Source organism: Caretta caretta, chromosome 3, assembly GCF_965140235.1.
Source record: "Caretta caretta isolate rCarCar2 chromosome 3, rCarCar1.hap1, whole genome shotgun sequence".
NCBI lineage: Eukaryota > Metazoa > Chordata > Testudines > Cheloniidae > Caretta > Caretta caretta.
Genome location: NC_134208.1, coordinates 156114686 through 156135865, shown reverse-complemented (window position 1 = coordinate 156135865; position 21180 = coordinate 156114686). Strand labels below are relative to the sequence as shown.

General features: G+C 45.7%; 1 protein-coding gene across 2 annotated transcripts in view; it reads left to right on the top strand.

The window, feature by feature from the left end:
• Nucleotides 1-21180, top strand: part of ALK (ALK receptor tyrosine kinase) — a 547569-nt gene that overhangs the window by 506561 nt on the left and 19828 nt on the right. The window contains exons 17-23 of one of the 2 annotated variants that reach the window (XM_075127046.1): nt 1366-1464; nt 2901-3053; nt 6074-6172; nt 8267-8453; nt 13635-13725; nt 15554-15618; nt 16605-16734. In XM_075127046.1, the coding sequence (XP_074983147.1) occupies nt 1366-1464; nt 2901-3053; nt 6074-6172; nt 8267-8453; nt 13635-13725; nt 15554-15618; nt 16605-16734 (824 nt within the window). Of the gene's footprint in view, nt 1-1365; nt 1465-2900; nt 3054-6073; nt 6173-8266; nt 8454-13634; nt 13726-15553; nt 15634-16604; nt 16735-21180 lie in introns of both variants that reach the window. The other variant, XM_075127045.1, reaches the window with a different exon arrangement.

Sequence of the window (21180 nt, the reverse complement as noted above, 5' to 3'; positions counted from 1 at the left end):
AAGTGTGGAAATAGCCAGATATGGCTTTTCTGTGGAGGTGCTCTCACCCAAGCAGGGCTAACCCAGACGCTCAGACCCTGGTGCCAATTACCGGGTTAACAGTGCAGTGTAGACATAGCCTTAACGGAGATTCAGCATGAGCAGTGGCAATCCAAACTTCCTCCACACTGCCCTAAGACCAGCATGCCTCAACCCTAGAGGAATCACCTCGAAGGGCAAGGCAGGTGTTTCGGTCTCCATAGTCCAATCCTTGGCTCTTGTGCTAAGCCTGCCACAAGGGAGGCCGATTAATGACAGCTATGATGGTGGCTTTCGTCAACAAGGAACTGAACGGAGGCCCCTAATTCCTTTCCAGTAGGCTCCAGATCAGCCACCAGATGGTAACGACACAGAATTACTACCGATATGGGCCAGACTGAAAGCCATCATCAGAGGGTGAACAGCTCCACAACCCATAATCGGTCCCTGTGGCCACCCATCTCTTCAGTGGTGGTGGACTTCTTACTCCTGGTTATCCACCACTGTGGTGTGAAATCAGGGCCGCGGTAGAGTCAAAATACTGCAAGGAAGTAATTAGCCTGAATTTCTGGCTTGACCACCTGGATTGTGATGATATTATGTGTAACGATTTTTTCAACAGAATGCCTCGAGTAAGATACTTTTGTTTGCAGTGTGCTATTTTCTCCCCTGCCAAAGGTGATGAAAGTGGAAAAACAACCATCTCTTTTTGGGGTGGAGGAAGGGCATCTGTGCATGTTAACAGATCAAAATATTGGTCTACCGCTCCACTTCTGAGACCCTCTGCTTGTCCAAGGCACACTTGAACATTTCCCATGCAAGCTCCTTCTGTCCCCCATCGCTGGTGGACCACCCTGGCCCGAGGGTGTAGAGGAGAGAGAGCAGATCAGATGATTGTTACTCCCAGTGCTGGTGGAGTACACAGCCTGATCAGCAACTGCGATGAATTAACCCTTATGCACTGGCATAGTCCAGGCTGCTAGCCCAATGAATGCATAGGACGATCTGTTTGTATGTTTTTCACAGCATCCGAATGATTAAAGGTGATGTTTGGGCTTAGTGGGCAATGGTCTCCTTGGGACTGAGGTGAAAGATTAATTTGCTTAATTAAGATCCACAAACGTTATTAAGCTGAAATCCTAGAAGTGAAAGGCCAGTAGTCCATACCACTATCCGCTAAACCTTTCCACCATCCATTAAACATCCCAGCTGGATATTTTGACTGATTAATTGCCCTTTTTCATTTGGATGCTTCGTACTGTGAATTTTGTTGCATGTTGCAATTCTTAACTGTATTTTAGATCTAATGAACCACTGTATGTTAAGGTACCTTCTGATTTGACATAGGTGGCAATGCTGCAGCGGACAATGACCCAGAGATGGATGGGGAGGATGGTGTGTCCTTTATTAGTTCACTGGGTACTTTATACACCCCCGCACTAAAAGGTATTGATATCAATCAGGAGTCAGTTCTCGTGAGTTTCCTTCCTGTTTGGAGTAGGCTGTGTCTGGAAAAGCTTTGAGATCCTTAGATAGAAAATGTAGATTAGTGTGGTTGTGAACACCAAGGAAGGAGAGAAGTTGTTTAGTGTAGTCCAATGAGGAATAAGGAGATGAAAGGGAGTGAAGAAAAAAATGGAGGCTGTTGGGGAAACATTTCCTCATAGTGAGAAGTGGTGGAAGCTTCGTTTCTTAAGTCGTTTAAAACTGGACTGGACAATGAACCCAAGAAATACTGTAGGGAACAAATTGTTATAAGGTGTGTAATAAGGCAGCCAGTAGGGGGAGTAGGCAGAAAGTTAAACAAGGACACTTGTTGGCGTTCCAGTGTTGCGTTGTATGCTGTTGGCAAGTGTGGGTCTGTGGAGCTACTGCCAGGATAGGTGTGCTGCCTGAAATAAAAGAGTGTTATTCAAAGAAGTTGGAGTACGTCTGGTGTACAACAATCTACAACCACATTCGTCCTGGATGGAGCACGGACGAGATGATCCAGCAGGCCCCTCTCCCCCAGCCGTCAGCCTGTGATTTATATGTTGTGCTTCTGCTAGTGCTGGAAGCTGAGAGCGAGCTTATGAGAAATGTTTCGGTGCTCAGCTCTTCCCTCACTAAAGCTTCTCCTAGGTCAGACTGAGAGAGTTGCTGGAGAGGGCAGTGAGGCACTTCCCCCAGTTCCTGCAGATGGAGTGTGCTACCGTGGCAGCTTTCCCAGACTGTGCTGGCCCCAAGAGTTGAGATGTGAACTTGATTTCCCCAGTGGGTCAATAGGGGATGCTGTGGATGGTTAAGCCCCAGCACAGACTAGAAAACTCTGAGGACTGACCTAACTTGTATCTCCTCCCCCCACTCCCATAACCCCAGTGGGGCTTGCTGTAGCATGGAGAGCACAGGACTGCTCCAGCAACACTTCCTCCTGGCCTCAGCATGCCCTGGGCCTGCCCCCACAATGCCCCTTGTGCTCTGTAGAGGCAATACAAAGCTGGCGGGACGCCTTGCTGCATTGCAGGATTCACTGAAGGGGGTGGGGCTGTGTGGCCACATTGCACCAGCATAGCTGCCTCAACATGGCTACAGTGCAGGTGTCCAAGACAGCTTAGCGGAGGGATTTTTTCTGTAAATGAAAACTATTAGCTGAGATTCCTTCAGTCTCCTCTCCCCTAATGCAGGTACCAGTGAGAAGTGGGAATACAGTCAGCGGAGAGGGGTGAATGGCAGTCAGGAAAGGTTTTTCACACAGGGCCCATTCCACCCGATATGGGGCACGTGGGCACCATACACTTGTGCATTTCCCATCCCATAATGCGGCAGTTCTCCTGTCGCTGTCTGCAGAAAGCTCTTGGGTCATCTCTACAATAACAACTCAGCCTCTTTCATCTGTTCCCTAGTGACAGAGGGGCATGGAGAGGTGGCTATTAAGCTGCACCTCAACTGCAGCCACTGTGAGCTTGATGAGTGCCGTGTTGATCTGGAGACTCAAAAGGTCATTTGCTTCTGTGAGCCTGGGACAGACCTGGCTGACGATGGCGTCTCTTGTGTAGGTAAGAAGGTGCAGGGAGGAAGGGGCTCCTTTGGGATGGGTAGGTCTATGAGTGAATACATAGTGAAAGTCTCTTTAATGACCTGGACTGCAAGGCAACCTGGTTAATTATCCCCTTTGTTGCTGGCATTTGCAGTGAAAATGCAGTGCACTTCAGTGGCGAGGAAGCTGGCACATGGGGCAGCACTGCTGATGTGTTTTGCCTTATATACCTGGGTCACTGGGCAGCGCTCAAAGCAGTTAAGTGATATTTTGCACTGAAGGGGCAAGATATGTGATCTGGGGGTGTGAGTGCCCCTTAAAGAGCCTTTGGTTACATTGACACTGTGTCTGGCACAGATCAGAGAAAGAAGCCCTGATCTGAAATTAACTCTCACTCACTGACCCCAAACAAAGAAGGAATTTTCCCAAGGTTGCAATTTAGGGGTGTATGGGGGTGGGGGGAGAGTTGCTCTTTTTCCCCACCTATGCTTCATGCCACGTGTTAATTTCAAGGTGCTGCCCATGGCCCAGGAGGAAGGCAAGTACCTGCAGGGGGCTGGAGCCCCCTAGGGCCCGTCCTGTGGGCTGCACCTGGGGCTGCCCTGGAGAGTAGCTCGGGCTCCAGGCCCAGAGACCTGCTCTGTTCCCTGAAACCTTCAGCAGCCAGAGACCCATAGGCAGCTTAGAGCTTGCTCCCTGACCTACCCAACCCAGCTCCAGGGACCCACCTGTCCCCTGGGCTGAAGCAACTGCAGCTCTGCTCCAACCTCATGTGGTGCTACACGCCCTCACTGCTGATTGGCCCCAGTGCTTGGGCTAGATGCTGTGATTGGTGAAGGTGGCCAGAACATCGGCTCCTAGAGGGGTGTTGAAGTGCCCCTGGCCCAACGGTGCATTGGGGGCTGCTGTCTTGTGCTTCAGAGTCTCAGCTTTTCCTAGGAAAAGAATAGTGAGGTCTCTCCCCTTGCAACTGTGAAGGGAACTTACTGATTTTGGATTTTTATCCTTCAAAAATCCCAAGAACTTCCAGGGGTCTAAGTGGCCCCATGGCCTCTGCTGAAAGTTGCCCCGTCGCCATTGAAATCTGCAATGGCACTCCTGAATTTTCCAGTCAAACTCAACCCTAAGCTTTGGTTTCCCAAGAGCCAAAGATGACATGTCACAGGCATGAGGCAGAGGGAGGAGCAAACATCATGGGAGAGGGGAAAGCAATGAGGAGAGTCCCAGTCAGTACTTCATTTGAGAGCTGAATGCAAAGCATAGGTAAGCAGAGTGGAGTATATTTGCCCTGCTTACACTCAGAGCTCCAGTTCTGGGCTTTCCCCACATATGTACGTTCAGAAGAGGTACTGAGTCCAGCAGGTAGAGCGAGGAACTCTTAGCCAGGGTTCTTGGTCCTATTCCTAGTTCTGCCACTGAGTTGGGGAAATTGTTCATCCTCTTTATGTTGCAGCCTCCTTTATGTTGCAGTTGTAAAATGGGGATAGTCAGATGTATTTATATGGGTGTGGTGATGGTCATCGTTTGCCTTGTGATCCCTGATTGGAAAGTGCTCCATAAGTATTATTAAATGGTAGATATTGCGGGGGGATGTTACAAACCATCTAACACTGCATCCATGTAGTAGGATTTTCCCCACCAATAGTCAGCTGTTCTTTCTGCCTAAGAGTGGGTGCATTTAGCAGATGATATACTGCACTCGTCCTCATCCTGCTTTCCCTATGACTTCGCATTGATGGTGGCACTCAGGCCGCTTGACAATTTAACTTTACCCCCGCACCCCTACCCCGGCCCTATTTTTATGGCCTTGCTTTCATATCCAGTGAGTGTGTGTGTTAATTTCCTGATAGGAAACCATCTGTTTTTATGGTTCAAACTTAATTGAGGAAAGTGAAACAATGAGCCATTGGAAGTCAGAGATCTGGAATTTGATTGCAGCAGAGGTTCTCCTCTGTTTCCCACAGTGCAAGAGCGACAGATGGAGTGAATGGGAGGAGGGACAGAAAAAAATATTACATTAAAAAATGACAATAGGAGGCCCACTGACGGGGCGGGGGGGCAAAGGGGGCAATTGCCCAGGGGCCTGGGCGATTTAAAAGGGCCCAGAGGCCCCCAGCCGCGGCCAGCAGTTCAGCACAGCGGAGCTAAGGCAGGCTTTCTGCCCGCCCTCACTCTGCACCACTCCCGGAAGCAGATGGAACGGCCCTACGGCCCCTGGGGGGACAGGGGGTCTCCGCGCGCTGCCCCCGCCCTGAGCGCTGATTCCGCAGCTCGCATTGGCCGGGAACTGCAGGCAGCAGCACACAGAGACCCCCCTGACCCCCCAGTCTAGGAGCCACTGCCAGAGGGGTGTGCAGGTCACTTTTGGGAGCCACCCGAGGTAAGCACCAACCCCCTGACCCCCTCCTGCACCCCAACCCCCTGTCCCAGCCCAGAGCCAGCACCCTGTACCCAAACTCCCTCCCAGAGCCCGCACCCCACATCCCCTCCCACACGCAAACTCCCTCCCAGAACCTGTACCCCCTCTCGCACTCAAACTCCCTCTCGGAGCCTGGCCCCTCACCTCCTCCTGCACTCAAACTCCCTCTCAGAGCCCTTACCCCAGCCCCCTGCCTGGTGAAAGTGAGTGAGGATGTGGGAGAGCGAGCGACAGAGAGAGGGGGGATGCAGTGAGCAGGTGGTGGGCCTTCAGAAGGGGCAGGACAGGAGCGTGGCCTCAGGGAAGGGGCGGGCTAGGGGGTGGGGCAAGGTTCTTTGGGTTTGCGCAATTAGACAGTTGGCGGCCCTACCAGGCAGGCATGTGCAATCCCTGGCCGTGCCGGAAGAGCGCGCATAGCAGTGTTTGCGGCAGCTTGCTGGGCACCAGCCAGCGCAGGAGCAGCACCGCCCAAATGTCAGGCGGACCGCATCTGGGGCTTGTGCGTCCATGGGGGCCCATTGACTGTCCTGCCCTGAGGCCCGGAACTGCTGTCGGCTGGCCTGACCATAGGGAGATCAGTTAAAACAAGTAACTCCCCCTTCCTTATGCATCTCTTTCAGCTGACCCCGTGGCTCATCTCCCCCTCTCCTTGGTTTTGTCTGTCGTGACTTCAGCACTGGTTGCTGCCCTCATTCTGGCTTTTTCCGGGATCATGATAGGTGAGTTTCTCATAAAGCGAAATGTGCATAGAGAAGCAAAAGTTGCAGCATATTGTGCTTCTCACCTGAGCCATTTCTAGCAGAGCCAAGAACATTGGCATGAGGACTCAGGCTTTAAGCTGTGTTGGGTTTTTTTTTAATGAAAACTCATCTGTTTTCTTTTTTGATAAATGTTTTTAAGCAAAACAACCAATTTAGGGACATTTTTCCTTGTGAAGGGAAAGTTGAAAAAGTGGGGGGGGGGATTTAGTTTGAGCAATAGTTTTACACTTTATATTTCACCAGGCAGCAAATGGATATCCAGGTATAATTAAAATACCATCTTTGTCTTCCTTTTCTTTACTAGCTAGTGGCAAGGTCCTTCCATGACTGACTGCAGCATTGTAATACTTCTCATGATTGCATCCTTAAAGAGAGACTGTTGTGTGGTTTGGGGTGTAAAAATGTCAGACCACAATATCCAATTTTCACTAATTTTAAAGGGAGCTGTGAGTGCTCAGCACTTTCAAAAAAAATCAGTCCTCTTTTAGTTTAGGGAATTGACAATATGTATTTAGGTACTTACATTTAGTTACCCAAGTTTGAAAACCTTGGCCTAGATTCCAATTTTACAAATTATGGTTTAGTAAGACATGGATGTTCATGGCCTTTGTCAGAATTTTGATTACATCTTTTTTTAAATTTTTATTTAAACAATCCCATGCCTATATTCCTACTCTAAACATACCAGGATTATTGTGCTAATGCATGAGAACCAGTTATTCAAACTAGCCAGTCTTTCCATTGTCCACACTGAGGGAAATGCTTTTTAAAAATACACACACACAGAAGGTCAGATGGTCACTAGTAAATTAGATTTGTGTAGTTATTTCAGTTTAAGAATTTCAGATGTTGCTATTAATACATACACATGGTTTCAGATGTACAATTTCTGTTCTGACAGTATCCCCTTAAGGATCTAATTACTTTTCAATGAATAGAAGAATAACCAAATTCTTTCTGGCCATTCCTATCATTCTCATGAGCAGAATGAGAGCACAAGCAATCAAAGCAAAAGCAATGATAAAGTGAAAGGAGAACTAGGAGGGCTTGATAATAAGTCATTAAACCCATCCCCCTTTGTTAGTGGATGTTTTCCCCTTAAACTCTTCCTCTCAGTGACTTATCTATCAGAGCCGACATAGGACCAGTACAGCCACAGTCTTTGGGCCCAGTCTCGCTCCCATTGAAGTCAGTGGCAAAATTACTATTGGGCCTGTCCATGCTTGGGCCCTACTTTGTAAACTTACATGTGCAACTTCAATTACTTTCACAGCAAGACTAGCTTTGGTCTGTGATTTCCTAAGAAATGCTGTCTTTCACAGGCATGGAAAGCTAACGTAACAGCTAAGTGAGTTGATTCTGAGACTATAAGAACTGATTTCAGCTTTCCCCCAAATTTGAACCATGCCTGAGGTTTAGAAACATTTGGTCAAGTGGATGGATGTCTTTAAAAACTTTACACTTACACGCTAGATTCTCTTCATGCTTATGGGAATCAAGAGGGAGTTTCATAAACTGAAGTCATTTTATTTACATAACTTCATTGTGAGGGGAGAAATTTTACTTCTAAAGAGATTTCAGTGTGAACATTGTGATACGACGCAACTAAGCATGGACTTTTATTCAACTTCCTCATAAGCTAGGCTCTTAACCAAAACCCTGCATCCAAATGCCCTTGAACTTTGGGAAAGTTGGATCTGGATACTTTGAAGCCCAGACAATCTCTAACAAAACAGATTTGTTACTTCAGAGTTCACTGTTTGTGGATTTCACCCTATTCTTCAAATCAAGAAATACTGGAAGACTCATAAGTGAGTTTGTTCTTAGCCTAATTTCTAAACTGAACAAGTTGGATAAATTCAGCCTGAGCTTTGGAGAAGCACCTAGACTTCTGCATGCACGCGAAGTACAGATGGTTGACAATGCCCCCATTTATTTTGATTTATTGGAGTCTGAACACTAGACCAGTTCCTCAGCACATATGTTCTGTATTGGTTGCCTTCATGTTCACAGGGCAGTCTGCCTCTCTGATTCACTGTGCTCTATTTCTAGTGTATCGCCGGAAACATCAAGAGCTGCAAGCTATGCAGTTGGAATTACAGAGCCCTGAGTACAAACTGAGCAGGCTGCGCACCTCCACTATTATGACGGACTACAATCCTAACTACTGCTTTGCAGGAAAGACCACCTCCATCAGTGATCTCAAAGAGGTGTCTCGGAAAAATATCTCCCTCATAAGGTAAGCTCATCTGTTTGCCTTCCCCATACTTCACCCCATACACTCGTATACACTCTGTCTCTTACACACACACACACACACACACACAATCTCTCTCTCACATTCTCATTCTTTCTATACATTCACACACCTGTCCCTACTCTTGGACACACAAAAGAGCTATGGCGGGTAGGGTATTCCATGACCATTGTGGGGACTGGTCTCCTTAGCCTTTCATAGGCTCATTGTTCATCTTCTGTCTTTTAGAAGGAACTGAAGAGCTATAACCATGAAGCCCAGTAATTCAGACCCCAGACATCTTTCTTCCAGGCTCTCAAACACTTTGTGGCATACCCCTGGTGTTTAGACCAAATATTAACTGATGTAATATGGGGAGCATGAGGTTTGGAGGAGGTTCGTTAGAAGTCTGTGACTGTATTCCTGGCAGTGAGTGATGAGAATCTAGATGCTACCTGACAGTGGCATTTGGACTATAAAAGCCAGAGATGGGGAAGTCTATCCATGGGCGTGAGCCACATTAAGATCTGGAACAGAACTTTTAAAAAGATTAGGGGGACTTGGGTTGGGGATCATCTCTAGGAAAGACCTGCAGAATCATCGAGTCCAACCCCGCTGCTATTGCAGGATAGTCCTCCCCCATAGAGGATATGATGTGACTCTGATATTACATGATCCTAGACACAAAGCCAAAAGACAGGATTAAGAAGCAGGAGGGTGTGGGAGATTCAGGAGCTTGTATTTCCAAAATCCTCCCTGAGATACAACAGATGAAGCCCACAACATCCACTACCACCCTCACTGTGTTGTCAGGTACTGCAGGGCTCTTCTGTCATATCTAATACCTCACTGTTCACAAGTTAGGACTTCCCAGTGCACTGTGTGCTGCCAAATGCTTTTGTCACACAGGCTGTGATGGGATCACTGAGTTTGTATCAAGCCACAGAGGGTAAAGGAAGCAGCTGGGAATTGATGGGAGAGGAGGGATAGGTTTATGAGCCATAGAGCTCGGTTTTATATCCCCATTTTACAAAGGGTGAGTAAGTGTTGCAGAGAACAATGTTTCAGGCTGACACTTATTGGGAATAATTGATATTTTCAGTCAAGCCACAGGCAATTTGACTCTGCAGTGTGGGTGAGCTGCCAGGGCTGACACCTGACAGTCAGAGAATGTAATGTTCTTTATCCTGGCAAAGAGTAAAGCCACTCTAAGTTGAACTGTATCTACAGAACAGGTACAGCATGGACAACAATAGCATAAGCTTCCCACCCTCGCCCACAAGGCATGTACCTTCACCTTATCTAGGAGGGACCATGATCTGGGGAGTTCACTCTCTATGATCTGCTGAGACCATCCACAGAGGTGTCATTTAGAACTGGAATGAGGCCACCTGCTTAATGGAAAGCAGACCACCCAGCAGCCATTCGAACTGGCCATCAGTCTGGGCCTGGTTCAAGCCAGTGCCATATAAGTGAATGACTCGGCATCCCACTGCAAGACAGCACCCCTAGAAAGCCCCCTCCATGTCAGCTTTGAGGAACAGGAGTATCGGGGGAGGGCTTGCACTGCCTCTGCCAAAGCTGAACCCCTCCGTGGTTGAAGAGGGGATTCCAGCGCTGTCAGTCCAGCAGCTTCCATCTCCGCTACATTCACCGTGGTGTTGTTATGCTGTGTAGCTGAGCCCATAATGCCCATGTGATGTGGCGGCTGTTGCACTTAATGCTTTAAGACAGGTTTCAGAGGAACAGCCGTGTTAGTCTGTATTCGCAAAAAGAAAAGGAGTACTTGTGGCACCTTAGAGACTAACCAATCTCTAAGGTGCCACAAGTACTCCTTTTCTTAATGCTTTAACTTTCATTAACTGAAAACCAGAATAAGTGGTGACACAAAACTTCTATAATGAGCACAATGGAGAAAATGTGCATGCGTGGAGTGTAATATTTATTTATTTGCTTTTTTCTCTATCTTGTTTCATAATTAAACTTCAAACCTTCTTCATAATTTGTTAACATCTATAGTAATCGTTTTTAGCACTTACATAGCGCGCTGTACTACACAGCTTCTCCTTTGATGCTTTCTTTAAGTGAGATATATAATTGTATGAGGAGTTGTTAGCAAATTTAGAGTATGACTATCAAATGAACAGTGTATCCATGATAGGCCCATCTTTTCTAGCTCACTTTTGAGATACACAGCAAGTAAACTGAAATTAAAAACCGTTCTTGTACTAGCGTAAGAGGACAATGCTATGTACTACTGTGCCAACCCTTTAACTCCAGTAGATTGGCTTCATTGGGCATCGTTCGTAGTTTCCAAGGCCAGAAGGGGACTATTGTGCTCATCTAGTCTGACCGCCTGTATAGCATAAGCCATAGAACTGCCCCCAAAGTAATTCCTAGAGCAGAGCTTTCAGAAAAACATCCAATCTTGATTTTAACATGGTCAGTGATGGAGATGACCCTTGGTAACTTGTTCCAGTGGTTAATTACCCTCACTGTCAAAAATGTATGCCTTATTTCCAGATTGAATTTGTCTAGCTTCAACTTCCACCCACTGTATCATGTCATACCTTTCTCTGCTAGATTGAGGAGCCCAGTATTAAATATTTGTTCCCCAGGTAGGTACTTATAGACTGTAATCAAGTCAACCTTTAACTTTCTCTTTGTTTGAGAGAGCTCTCTGAGTCTATCACTAGAAAACCTGTCTTATAACCCTTTTAATTAGTCTCGTGGCTCTTCTCTGAATCCTCTCAAATTTATCAACATCCTTCTTGAACTGTGGCCACCAGAACCAGACACACTATTCCAGCAGTGGTTGCACCAGTGCCAAATACAGAGGTAAAACACACCTCTTGAGATTTCCCTATTTATGCATCCCAGAATTGTATTAGCTCTTTTGGCCACAGTGTGACACTGGCAGTTTGTGTTCAGCTGATTACCCACCATGACCCCCTAAATCTTTTTCAGAGTCACTGCTTCCCAGGATAGAGTTCCCCAGCTTACATTCTTTGTTCATAGATGTGCACATTTACATACTGTATAGCCATGTTAAAATGCATATTGTTTGCTTGCGCCCAGTTTCCCAACTGAGCTGGATTGCTCTGAATCAGTGACCTGTCCTCTTCATCATCTACCACTCCCGCAATTTTTGTGTCATCTGCAAACTTTATCGGTGATGATTTTATTTTTTTTTCCCCCAGGTTCTTGATAAAAATGTTAAATAGTATAGGGCCAAAAAACAAGCCCTGTGGTACCCCACTGGAAACAAACCCTTTCAATTATGATGTCCCTTTTACAGTTATATTTTGAGACCTCTCAGTTAGCCAGTGTTTAATCCCTTTAATGTATGCCATGTTAATTTTACATCATTCTAATTTTTAATCAAAAGGTTGTGCGGTACCAGGTCAAAAACGTCACAGAAGTCTAAGTATATTACATCAGAATTATTACCTTTATCAACCAACTTGTAATCTGATTTAAAAAAAAGAAAGAGGAGTACTTATGGCACCTTTGAGACTAACAAATTTATTTGAGCATAACAAATTTAAAAAAAAAGATATCAAGTGAGTTGGACAGGATCTATTTTCCATAAACCAATGTTGATTTGCATTAATTACATTACCTCCCTTTAATTTTTTAATTCTTTATTAATCAAGTCCTGCATCAGCCACTCCATTATCTTGCCCAGGATCAATGTCAGGCTGACAGACCTATCCTTTTTAACCTTTTTAAAAATTGGTGCAACATTAGCTTTCTTCCAGTCTTCTGGAACTTCCGCAGTGTTCCAAGACTTCTTGAAAATCAATGTTAATGGTCCAGGAAGCTCTTCAGCCAGCTCTTTTAAAACTCTTGGATGCAAGTTATCCAGAGCTGCTGACTTTAAAATGTCCAACTTTAGTAGCTTCTGTTCAATGATCTTCTCAGACACTAGTAGAATAGAAAGAGTGTTATCATCACTATATGATGAGACTATATCATCTGTTTTTTCTCCAAATACAGAACAGAAATATTTATTAAACACTTCTGCCTTTTCTGAATTATTATTGGTAATTGTACCATTTCCATCTAGTAATGGACCAATATCATTGTCAGGATTCTTTTTATTCCTAATATTTTTTTAAATCCTTATTGTCCTTAACTCTGCAGGCCACAGATTTCACCTTGTGTCCCTTGGCTTCCCTTGTCAATTTTCTACAATTTCTAACTTCAGATGTATATTCATTACTACCAACTTCCTCCTTCTTCCATTTGTAATTATATATATTATATTTATTTTTTTATAGCTGCCTTCACTTCCTTTCTAAACCAGGTCAAAATTTTTACCAGTACAGCTTTCTTCCTCAATTGTGTGATTTTGGCTGTTTTGGCATCTAGTGTAAGGTGTTCTTTATTATAATTCATGTTTTTCAAATTAAATTCTTCCTCCCAGCTAATTTGATTTAGTATTCTTTTCACCTTTATGAAACTGATCCTATTAAAGAGCACATGCGCCCGTGTGCACACACACACATAGATAGTGTTTGTAGGTGTGTGTGTAGATATATATATTATATTACTAGTCTGGACTTTATTCTGCTTGTACATGATAAATGCGATCAAGTCATGATCACTTGTACCTAAGCTATCATTAATTTTAATTTTGTGATCAGTTCTTCTTTATCTGTTAAGACAAAGTCTAATAAAGAATTCCTCCAGCATATGTCACTCACATTGAAATCTCTCGTGATCATGTAGAATTTTTTCCTACACAATGTAGATAGGTATATAAGAAGCCCTGGTGTGATTTGGTGCTCAGTAGCAGACACTTACTAATACCCCATCTTGTGCTTTATCTTTTAGGACATTGATCCATAATCATTCAACATTATTTTCCTCTGAGTTATAAGTGACTTGGAAATGGGTTATTATACATTAAGGATCCACAAGCTGTTACTTCTGAGGGCCACCTCCCCTAGCAGTTTTTACAGTGTAGGTCAAAGATAGACAAAATCGAGAGTGGAAATCAAGCCATGTTCCCACAAATGGCTGTGCAGAGTGCTACCAGTAGCATGGCCAAGAATGAAGTTTCAGTTCTTCATATTTTACTGTCATAGAAGCTATACCCATGTTCTGTTTCCTGTGATCAGAACATTACAGTGTGCATGCTCTGCATTAAAACCTCCTTATCTTTTCTGGTTTATCCAGGGGTTTGGGCCATGGAGCCTTTGGCGAAGTATATGAAGGTCAGGTGGTGGGGATCCCGAGTGACCCCAGTCCCTTACAGGTGGCTGTGAAGGTAAGCGACAATATGTGAGTAATCACAATAATAACACTTTGTGCACCTTTCATCCAGGGGCCCCAAAGCATTATAAAAACATTGATAAATTAAGCCTTACAACACCTCTAGAAGATAGGTGTGTATTGTCCCTGTTTTGCAGATGGGGACACTAAGGCACAGAACAGGTGAGATGATTTCTGTTGGGTCACTTGGGCAGAGTAATAATACCTAGCTTTTACATAGCGTTTTTCATCCATACATCTCAAAGCCCTTTACAAAGGACAGTAGGTATCACTGTGCCTGTTGTACATGATCTACTGACTCCCTTGTCCAGTGCCCTATCTTTGCCTTGGGCCATGTTGCATCGTTCACAATCCCCTGCCCCGACCACTAGCCATGCTCATCATGTCCATCAACAAGATTGTTTATTTTAGAATCTCAGAGAAATTAATCCAGCTGATTCAACCTTATCCAAATGAGAAATTGCATTACAGAGAACTTTATTTCCAAGCTGTCAGCTTGCATCTATTACCATCTGACCATGTTCTGTGTGATGTCTGACATTGCTGTAAATGAAGCTAACACATAGCTGGTAATAATGAGCTCCAGCAGCGGGGTTACTAGAGCCCAGTGCACTTTGCTGGGGTGGCGTGTAACTTTGGCCTCACTGTCAGAGAACGAAAAGCAAAGTTATATACTAGCCAGCTCCTCAACAACCTTACCACGCCCCATCAGTGATCTTGGAAGGTGCCACACTCCAAGCCATCAAGCAGTTTACTTATCTCGCTAGCATGACTACAGATAAAAATCAAAGTCTATAATGCTGTTGTCCTCAAAACTTTGTGCTACGATTGAAAAACATGGACCTGTTATCAATGGCACATAAAAATCTTGACAGTTTCCATTTATGACACCAGTGAGGATTGCTAGGCATCAAATGGCAGGACTGGGTTTCCAATATAGAATTCCTGGCAAAAGCTGGTTCGGTTGGTATTGAGCTCATTTGATCTGCACACACTTGAGATGGACTGTCCATGTAATTCATATGCCTGAGACCCATTTATTATAACAAGTTGCATATCCCCAATTAAGCTCCAGGAATTGTAAGCATGGAGGGCAGATGAAACGCTTCAAAGTCACCCTCAAACCAAATCTGCCCCAAAACAAACATTTCTGACTCAACCTTTGAGCAACTGGCAATTGATCATATTGCATGGTGCCACAGCCATAAGGGTGGGTGTTCACAATTTTGAGAAGAATCACTTTGCGTAGCTGGAAGCATAGTGCCAAGCACGGAAACAGCAAGCAGCACAACTAGGCAAATGGCTCTGTGGCCAGTGTGGTAAATGTTGTTCTTCCCAAATTGGTCTGTGGAGTCACCCGAAGACCCGTTAGTACAAACTATGATTGTTGACGTCATCCTTGAAATCAAGGTGACTAGCATCAGATGCAGATTTCCAGTACAGCAGAAGCTGATTGTAGTGGTCGGGAAAGAATCTGTTTAGGCATTATATCACACTCAACACAATAGAGTCCCCAATATATACAACATTGTGCAATTAACTGTTTGCATTATGCGGTGTTTCTTCTTCATCTGAAGTATCTGGCTATAGGCCACTGCCAGGAGGAGGATACTGGGCTTGATGGACCAGTGTTCTGATCTGATGGCCAATCCCCCATGCCTGCCAACAGGGCTTCACAACCCAGTCTGAAAATGGCATGTTAGTTAGCTTGGTGTGAGAGTTTGTTGTGGGGAGAAGGGCATCGCTGCAGACTGTGTATGTTCTGGGATTCTACAATCATGAGACTAAAACCTCTCTCTCCCTTCTTGTCCGGTCTTTTCCAGACATTGCCAGAGATGTGTTCAGAGCAAGATGAGCTGGATTTCCTCATGGAAGCTCTTATTATCAGGTGTGTTAATAAAAGGTAACCAAGGGCTTATGTGGGCTATGCATGGCAAAGCACAGGTCCTATAAGATGAAAAGTGTTCTGTGATGTATAATGATGTTAAAACATTCATACTGCACTTTTCACCCAAAGCTATCAAAGTGCTTGACAATGGCAGGTGGGCACTATTCTCTCTTTTTTAAAAATCAGATTGTGAAACTGAGGCTCAGAAAGGTTGACGCTAATGTTCTTAAAACGGTCCATTGAATTTAGATGCTTTAAGGTCTGGGTGCCCAACCTGGAACACCGAGGCCCTAGTTTTCAAGCATAATTACCTCCCCCATTCACCTGGAGCTCAGCACACGAGAAGATCCAGCCCTGTTTGTCTTAGGTTGGGCCACACAGAGTCAGTGGCAGAGTCACAGATCCCAGACAGCCAATTTTCCATTCCACTAAGAGCTGGGGACACAAAGCGGCATTGAAAACGGTGGTATTAGGACCCTGGGTAATACCCCCTACATAACTGACTCCCATGTCTGTGTATTGCTGCTGGAACAACCCTACTCCCAGTCCAGGCATAGGGAAGTCAGCGGGGAGGTAGAAGACGTGGGTGAGGAGGGCGCATGCCCACAGCACAGTGAATTGTGGCTGTTCTCTGCTTCCCAGGGCCCATAGGCTGTGCCAGACCCAGAATATAGGGAGTGCAAAGGGGACTGAAAGGGGGCATCCTTCCCATCCTCCGTTCCCACTCCAAGAACAGAGGCAGGCTAACAGAGAACTGGGGCCAGTGTCTTCAAACCAGTAGCGTTGCTAATTAGGTCTACCAACGGTGATAGCTTAGACTTGGCAGCATCACAGACCATACCTGCATTTGACTGGCTCAGCACCCCTTCAGCTACATTGTTTCCTCTGGATAACCAGCTTCTCTGTGGGAGGGCAAGTCGACTCTCCCCATCAAGGTGCCTTTTGGTTCAAAGCTGCCCTTCCGTTGAGTCTCGCTTTCTCCGCAGCAAGTTCAACCACCAGAACATTGTGCGCTGTGTTGGGGTCAGCTTACAGGCACTGCCACGCTTCATCCTCCTGGAGCTTATGGCTGGAGGGGACCTGAAATCCTTCCTGAGGGAAACGCGGCCTCGACCGGTAAGGCGGGATGGGGGAAATTATCTTTCTCCACTAGTTTTGCAACCTGTGCCTTGCTCTCCCTGCCATTTCTTCCTTGTTTAACTGCACTGGTGTTCTTCCTGGCTCCTCTCCTAAGAGCTCTCCAAGCATTACAAGTAGCTAAACTAAAGCACGCTCACACCACTGATCTATTAATAATTGGGAATGGCCACCAGTAATTTTTCCCTAATAACATGCTGTGTCCACATAATTAGAACCTGTTTATTTTCTGAGAGACTGGATGCTTTAGAGCAGCAGTTCCCAAACTGTATTCCAGGGACATGTGTGATCCACAGAGCACTTGCTGGTGGCCTGCAGAGAGCTGGCTGGTCACATCGTGCTGAATCCTTCTCCTAGTTTCCAGTCACTTCTACAGGTCTCCAGGCTCTCTGAGTACTAGGAGGCAGAGCCAGTCTAGCTAGCCTTTGATAAAGCCCATTGCTCTATGAAAGGAGGAGAAAGAGAAGCCACCCTGAGTCAGGAACCTGAGCCACCAGTGGGTCTGAAGCTGCCAGACAACTCCAGGAGAGGAACATGTAAGGAAGAGGGGGACACAAGGCAGCCAGATAATATACCCATGGGACCGGGGAGATGGGCCAATTGGTGAAGGAGCAGCATGTCCGTGGAGGAGGGGGAGGAAGAGGAACAGATCAGATGGGACGGGGGAAGAAAAGCAGAGAGTAGGGTTTACTGTTTTTTTAAAATATGTAACATTTATCACACCAGAGTCCCTTAAATCACATAAATCCTTCCCCAATGGCACTTTGCCATGTCCGCAATTGCCACAAGGCTACAATGTGACAGCAAATGGGAGGCGAGGTGTTCACCAGATAATCTCGCTAAAAAGTCTCCAACCCTCTTGTGTAGAGGGTTTGTTAAGGGAGCAGAGCCTTTCATCGCTGGATCACTAGTTCAAATACCGCTTAGTAGGGACTAAAAGCTGTTGTTGTTGTTTTATTTATTTGAACTGCAGTAGCCCCTCGGAGCACCAGTCATGGACCAGGCCCCCACTGTTCTACGTGCTGTATAAACACAGAACAAAAAGATGGTCCTGCCCCAATAAGCTGACAAATTTAAGCAGAGTTCAGTGGCTGAGGTGGAAAGAGTCAGTAGTTTCACTTGTGAGCTTTCCTCAGTGTTTACCCCCTTTAAAAATGTGGTGGCTTTTTCATTGCCTATGGCAACTGTTTCTAAAATCCCAGCACCCATAAAATCTGGAGGTCTTTATCAGACCACTGGTAACATTAGTAAAAAAAAAAAAGAACTAAAGACAGTTTGGATGAAAGAGTATGAATAGGTCCCAAAGCCCTCAGCCCCTTTCTGGAAAAGGAGGGGATTAAGCGGTGTGCTGAAAAGGGGGAGGAGAAATTTAGGCCTGCGCTCACTCCAAAAAGAAGACATTGGTGAGCTGGAGCTGATTTGTTTGCACTGGTGTAAATCAGGAGTAGCTCCATTTAAGTCAGTGGAGTTACACAAGCATAAAACTGATGTAAGCTAGAGGAGACTCATTCCTTGAATTGGTGGGTTCAAGAAGCTGCTATGTTATTTAAAATGTCCTGTGTTCTTAGAGCCTTTCCCGGTGAAACCAGAACCACCAGGAAATGTTGTATAACGATAACTAGAAAGTGTCTGCCAAAGTTTACTGATGCTAAGCAAAATAGATTCGAGTCCAGCCAAACCACTGGATCAGCAAAGGTCTAGATGTTGGGGAAGCTTAGCACCAAACTTGTCAGATTGTCTGTCTCTTTCTTTGAGCCCAGAGCAAAACTCTGGATCTTGTAGGACCCTTGCAGTAGAGAAGAGAGAGGAGTTGGCTGTAATGCATACAAAGGGGATTCCTTATGGAGACTGCTGGACTCAAACAGACTCTGTGGTGACTAAAAACAGCCTGTGCTGTTTAATCTCACTAGAAGGGGTCTCTCTAAACCATGGCCTGGATTAAGCGCTCATGAAAGTCTCTGCTGACCACACTATGGGGCCAAACACCCAGAACTGTGCGGGTTTGAAATACACATCTCGACAGACAATTTCTAGGATAGAATCGAGTTTGGTTCTTTGCAACACCTTGTGTTGTGGTCCTGTCAGACATCACAATGAAGCGGCGTCTGGCTGGAGGTGAGCCCACACTGGAGCACTCGACTCAAAGAAGAGCCGGGCGCAGGGGTAATTCAGAACCAAGGCCAGGTATCTTAGACTTTACAACCTGGGCTCTGCTCTTGATATGGTGCCACAGGAAGCAGCATAGTGGAGCAGCAGGTTGTGGTTTCCCGCTGAGTCGGTACAGATCCACAGCCCTAATGCCAGAGCAAGCCGGGCTGCTGGAGGTGCTGACTGTCAGAGGAAACTGAGGAATGGTGTGTGGCCGGGCCCACCATCGCTCCACAATGTAGTGCTTGTTTCAGCTCATTAAATGAGAGAGAGAAGCCAAGACTGCAATGCCCTGGGCCCTAGTGGAGAAGCACCCAGGATATTCATTGTGAACTGCAGGCATTTTGACCTATTTCTTACAGGAAAATAAACCAGACACTTTTGAGGATAAAAGGCCCTTTATGTTCATAGAATGAAATCACTGACATTGCTTGAGCTGAGGGTTTTCTCTTTTTTTTTTTTGCCCTTCTACTGTTTGTAAGTACCACCCCATGCATCAGTGCTTTCATCTCCCCATGTCAGCAGCTGTTCTGCTCAGTCTCTCTGACAGCTAGTGGCAAACACAGAGTTAAGAGTGATGTACACACAAATGAGGAAATGTGGAAAGCTTCTGTATGCCTGTGCTCTATGTAACAAGTATTCTTTCCTAGTTACTTCTCCCTTTACCCCTCTCCTTCCTTCCCAATCTCTTCCTTGACCTTCCTTCTGCCCTTCCTGGGCTCCATTAGGTGGTTCAGGAATAACATCATCAGATATTATGTAGGGGACTATTGTTTTGAGAGGGTAGCCCAGCTGGCAACTTCAGGAGCTCCCATGTCCCCCTGAACTAGAGACCCTCCACTAATACTGCATCTCACCCCCCACCAAACTCTGAGAAAGAGGAGGCTCAAACACTGACTTGAACTTGGTGGCTTGGGCCGAACCAGAACTCCAGTTCTCAACATCCCTAAACTTTGGGCAAGTTCCAAACGTTGGATCCAAACATTCCAGCTCCACTTTGAACCCATCCTCACCCTTGGGGCCATGTATCACTGTCACCATCCTGTTTGAGGACTGCCAGGCAAGAGTCCCAGTGCAGCTCATTCTTTAGCTGTCAGAATGGTTTTCGGGTGACCAGAGGCACCCGCTGGGTCTGAGAATGCTGCCTCCGTTGTTCACCCTGCACTTGCTGGCTCGGGAAGTACAAAGCCAGGGATTGCACTCATTGGTGTGATATCAGAGATGAGCAGTGTGCTGTGCTCAAATGGCTAACAGTTATCATGCTAAAGTTGGGAATATTGGGCTGGACATATGGATGCTCACTTATTTGGCTGGTAGGTTCCCTCCCATATGCTGGAGTTTGACCAATCCTGTGCACAACTGCTCTGGCCTGCAGCTATGCAGCTTGTATCTACTCAATCCTGCTCCTCGTGACCCCAAACTGAAGTTCAAAGTAGACAATCTGAGGGTATGTCCTCACTTAAAGGCTGCAGTGGCATGGCTGCAGCACTTCAATGTAGACACTCACTACAGCGACTGCAGAGGTTCTCCCGTTGCTGTAGTTAATCCACCTCCCCAAAAGGCAAGAGCTAGGTCAACAGAGGAATTCTTCCGTAAACCTAGCACTATCTACACCAGGAGTTAGGTCGTCTTAACTATCTCTCTCAGGGTGTGATTTTTCAGTGTAGACCAGCCCTCAGAGGGCAGGCTGTAGCAAAGTGACTTTCCCTTTGATCACGCAGATTTCTAGTCTCACCAACCATGTCGTACCCAGCCAGACAATGATGTTTTTTTAAAAAAACACTGACGGAGAAAAGGGAGTTTAGCTTCCTAGGTAAAATTAAGTACAAAGAGAAATCAGCTTTGGCAGGTACAGTGGTAATGCTTTACTGCCTACTGCATAACTACCCCTTTTGTTTCAGAGGAACAGCCGTGTTAGTCTCTCCCTTCTTGCTTTTCCTCCTCACTCTTTCTCTCCATTCTTCACCTTTTTTCCTACTTTCCCTGTCCGTCCCTTATTGTTATCATTTACAATTTGCCTGTCACTATCGCATCAAGGTACCACATACAATAAAAGAAACATTCAACTGGGCTGAACAAAAGAAGCATTCCATTGGACTCTAAACAAGAAATGTAACATTTATACACATAGGCCAAATCCTCAGCTGGTAAAAAATAGCCTATAATAAATAAGAATAAATCCATTGACTTCTGTGGAGCGTTACCAATTTATCCTAGCTGAGGGTTATCAAGATCAGAGGTGAGCCCAAGCCAGAAAGTTCAGATCCAAATTCTCCC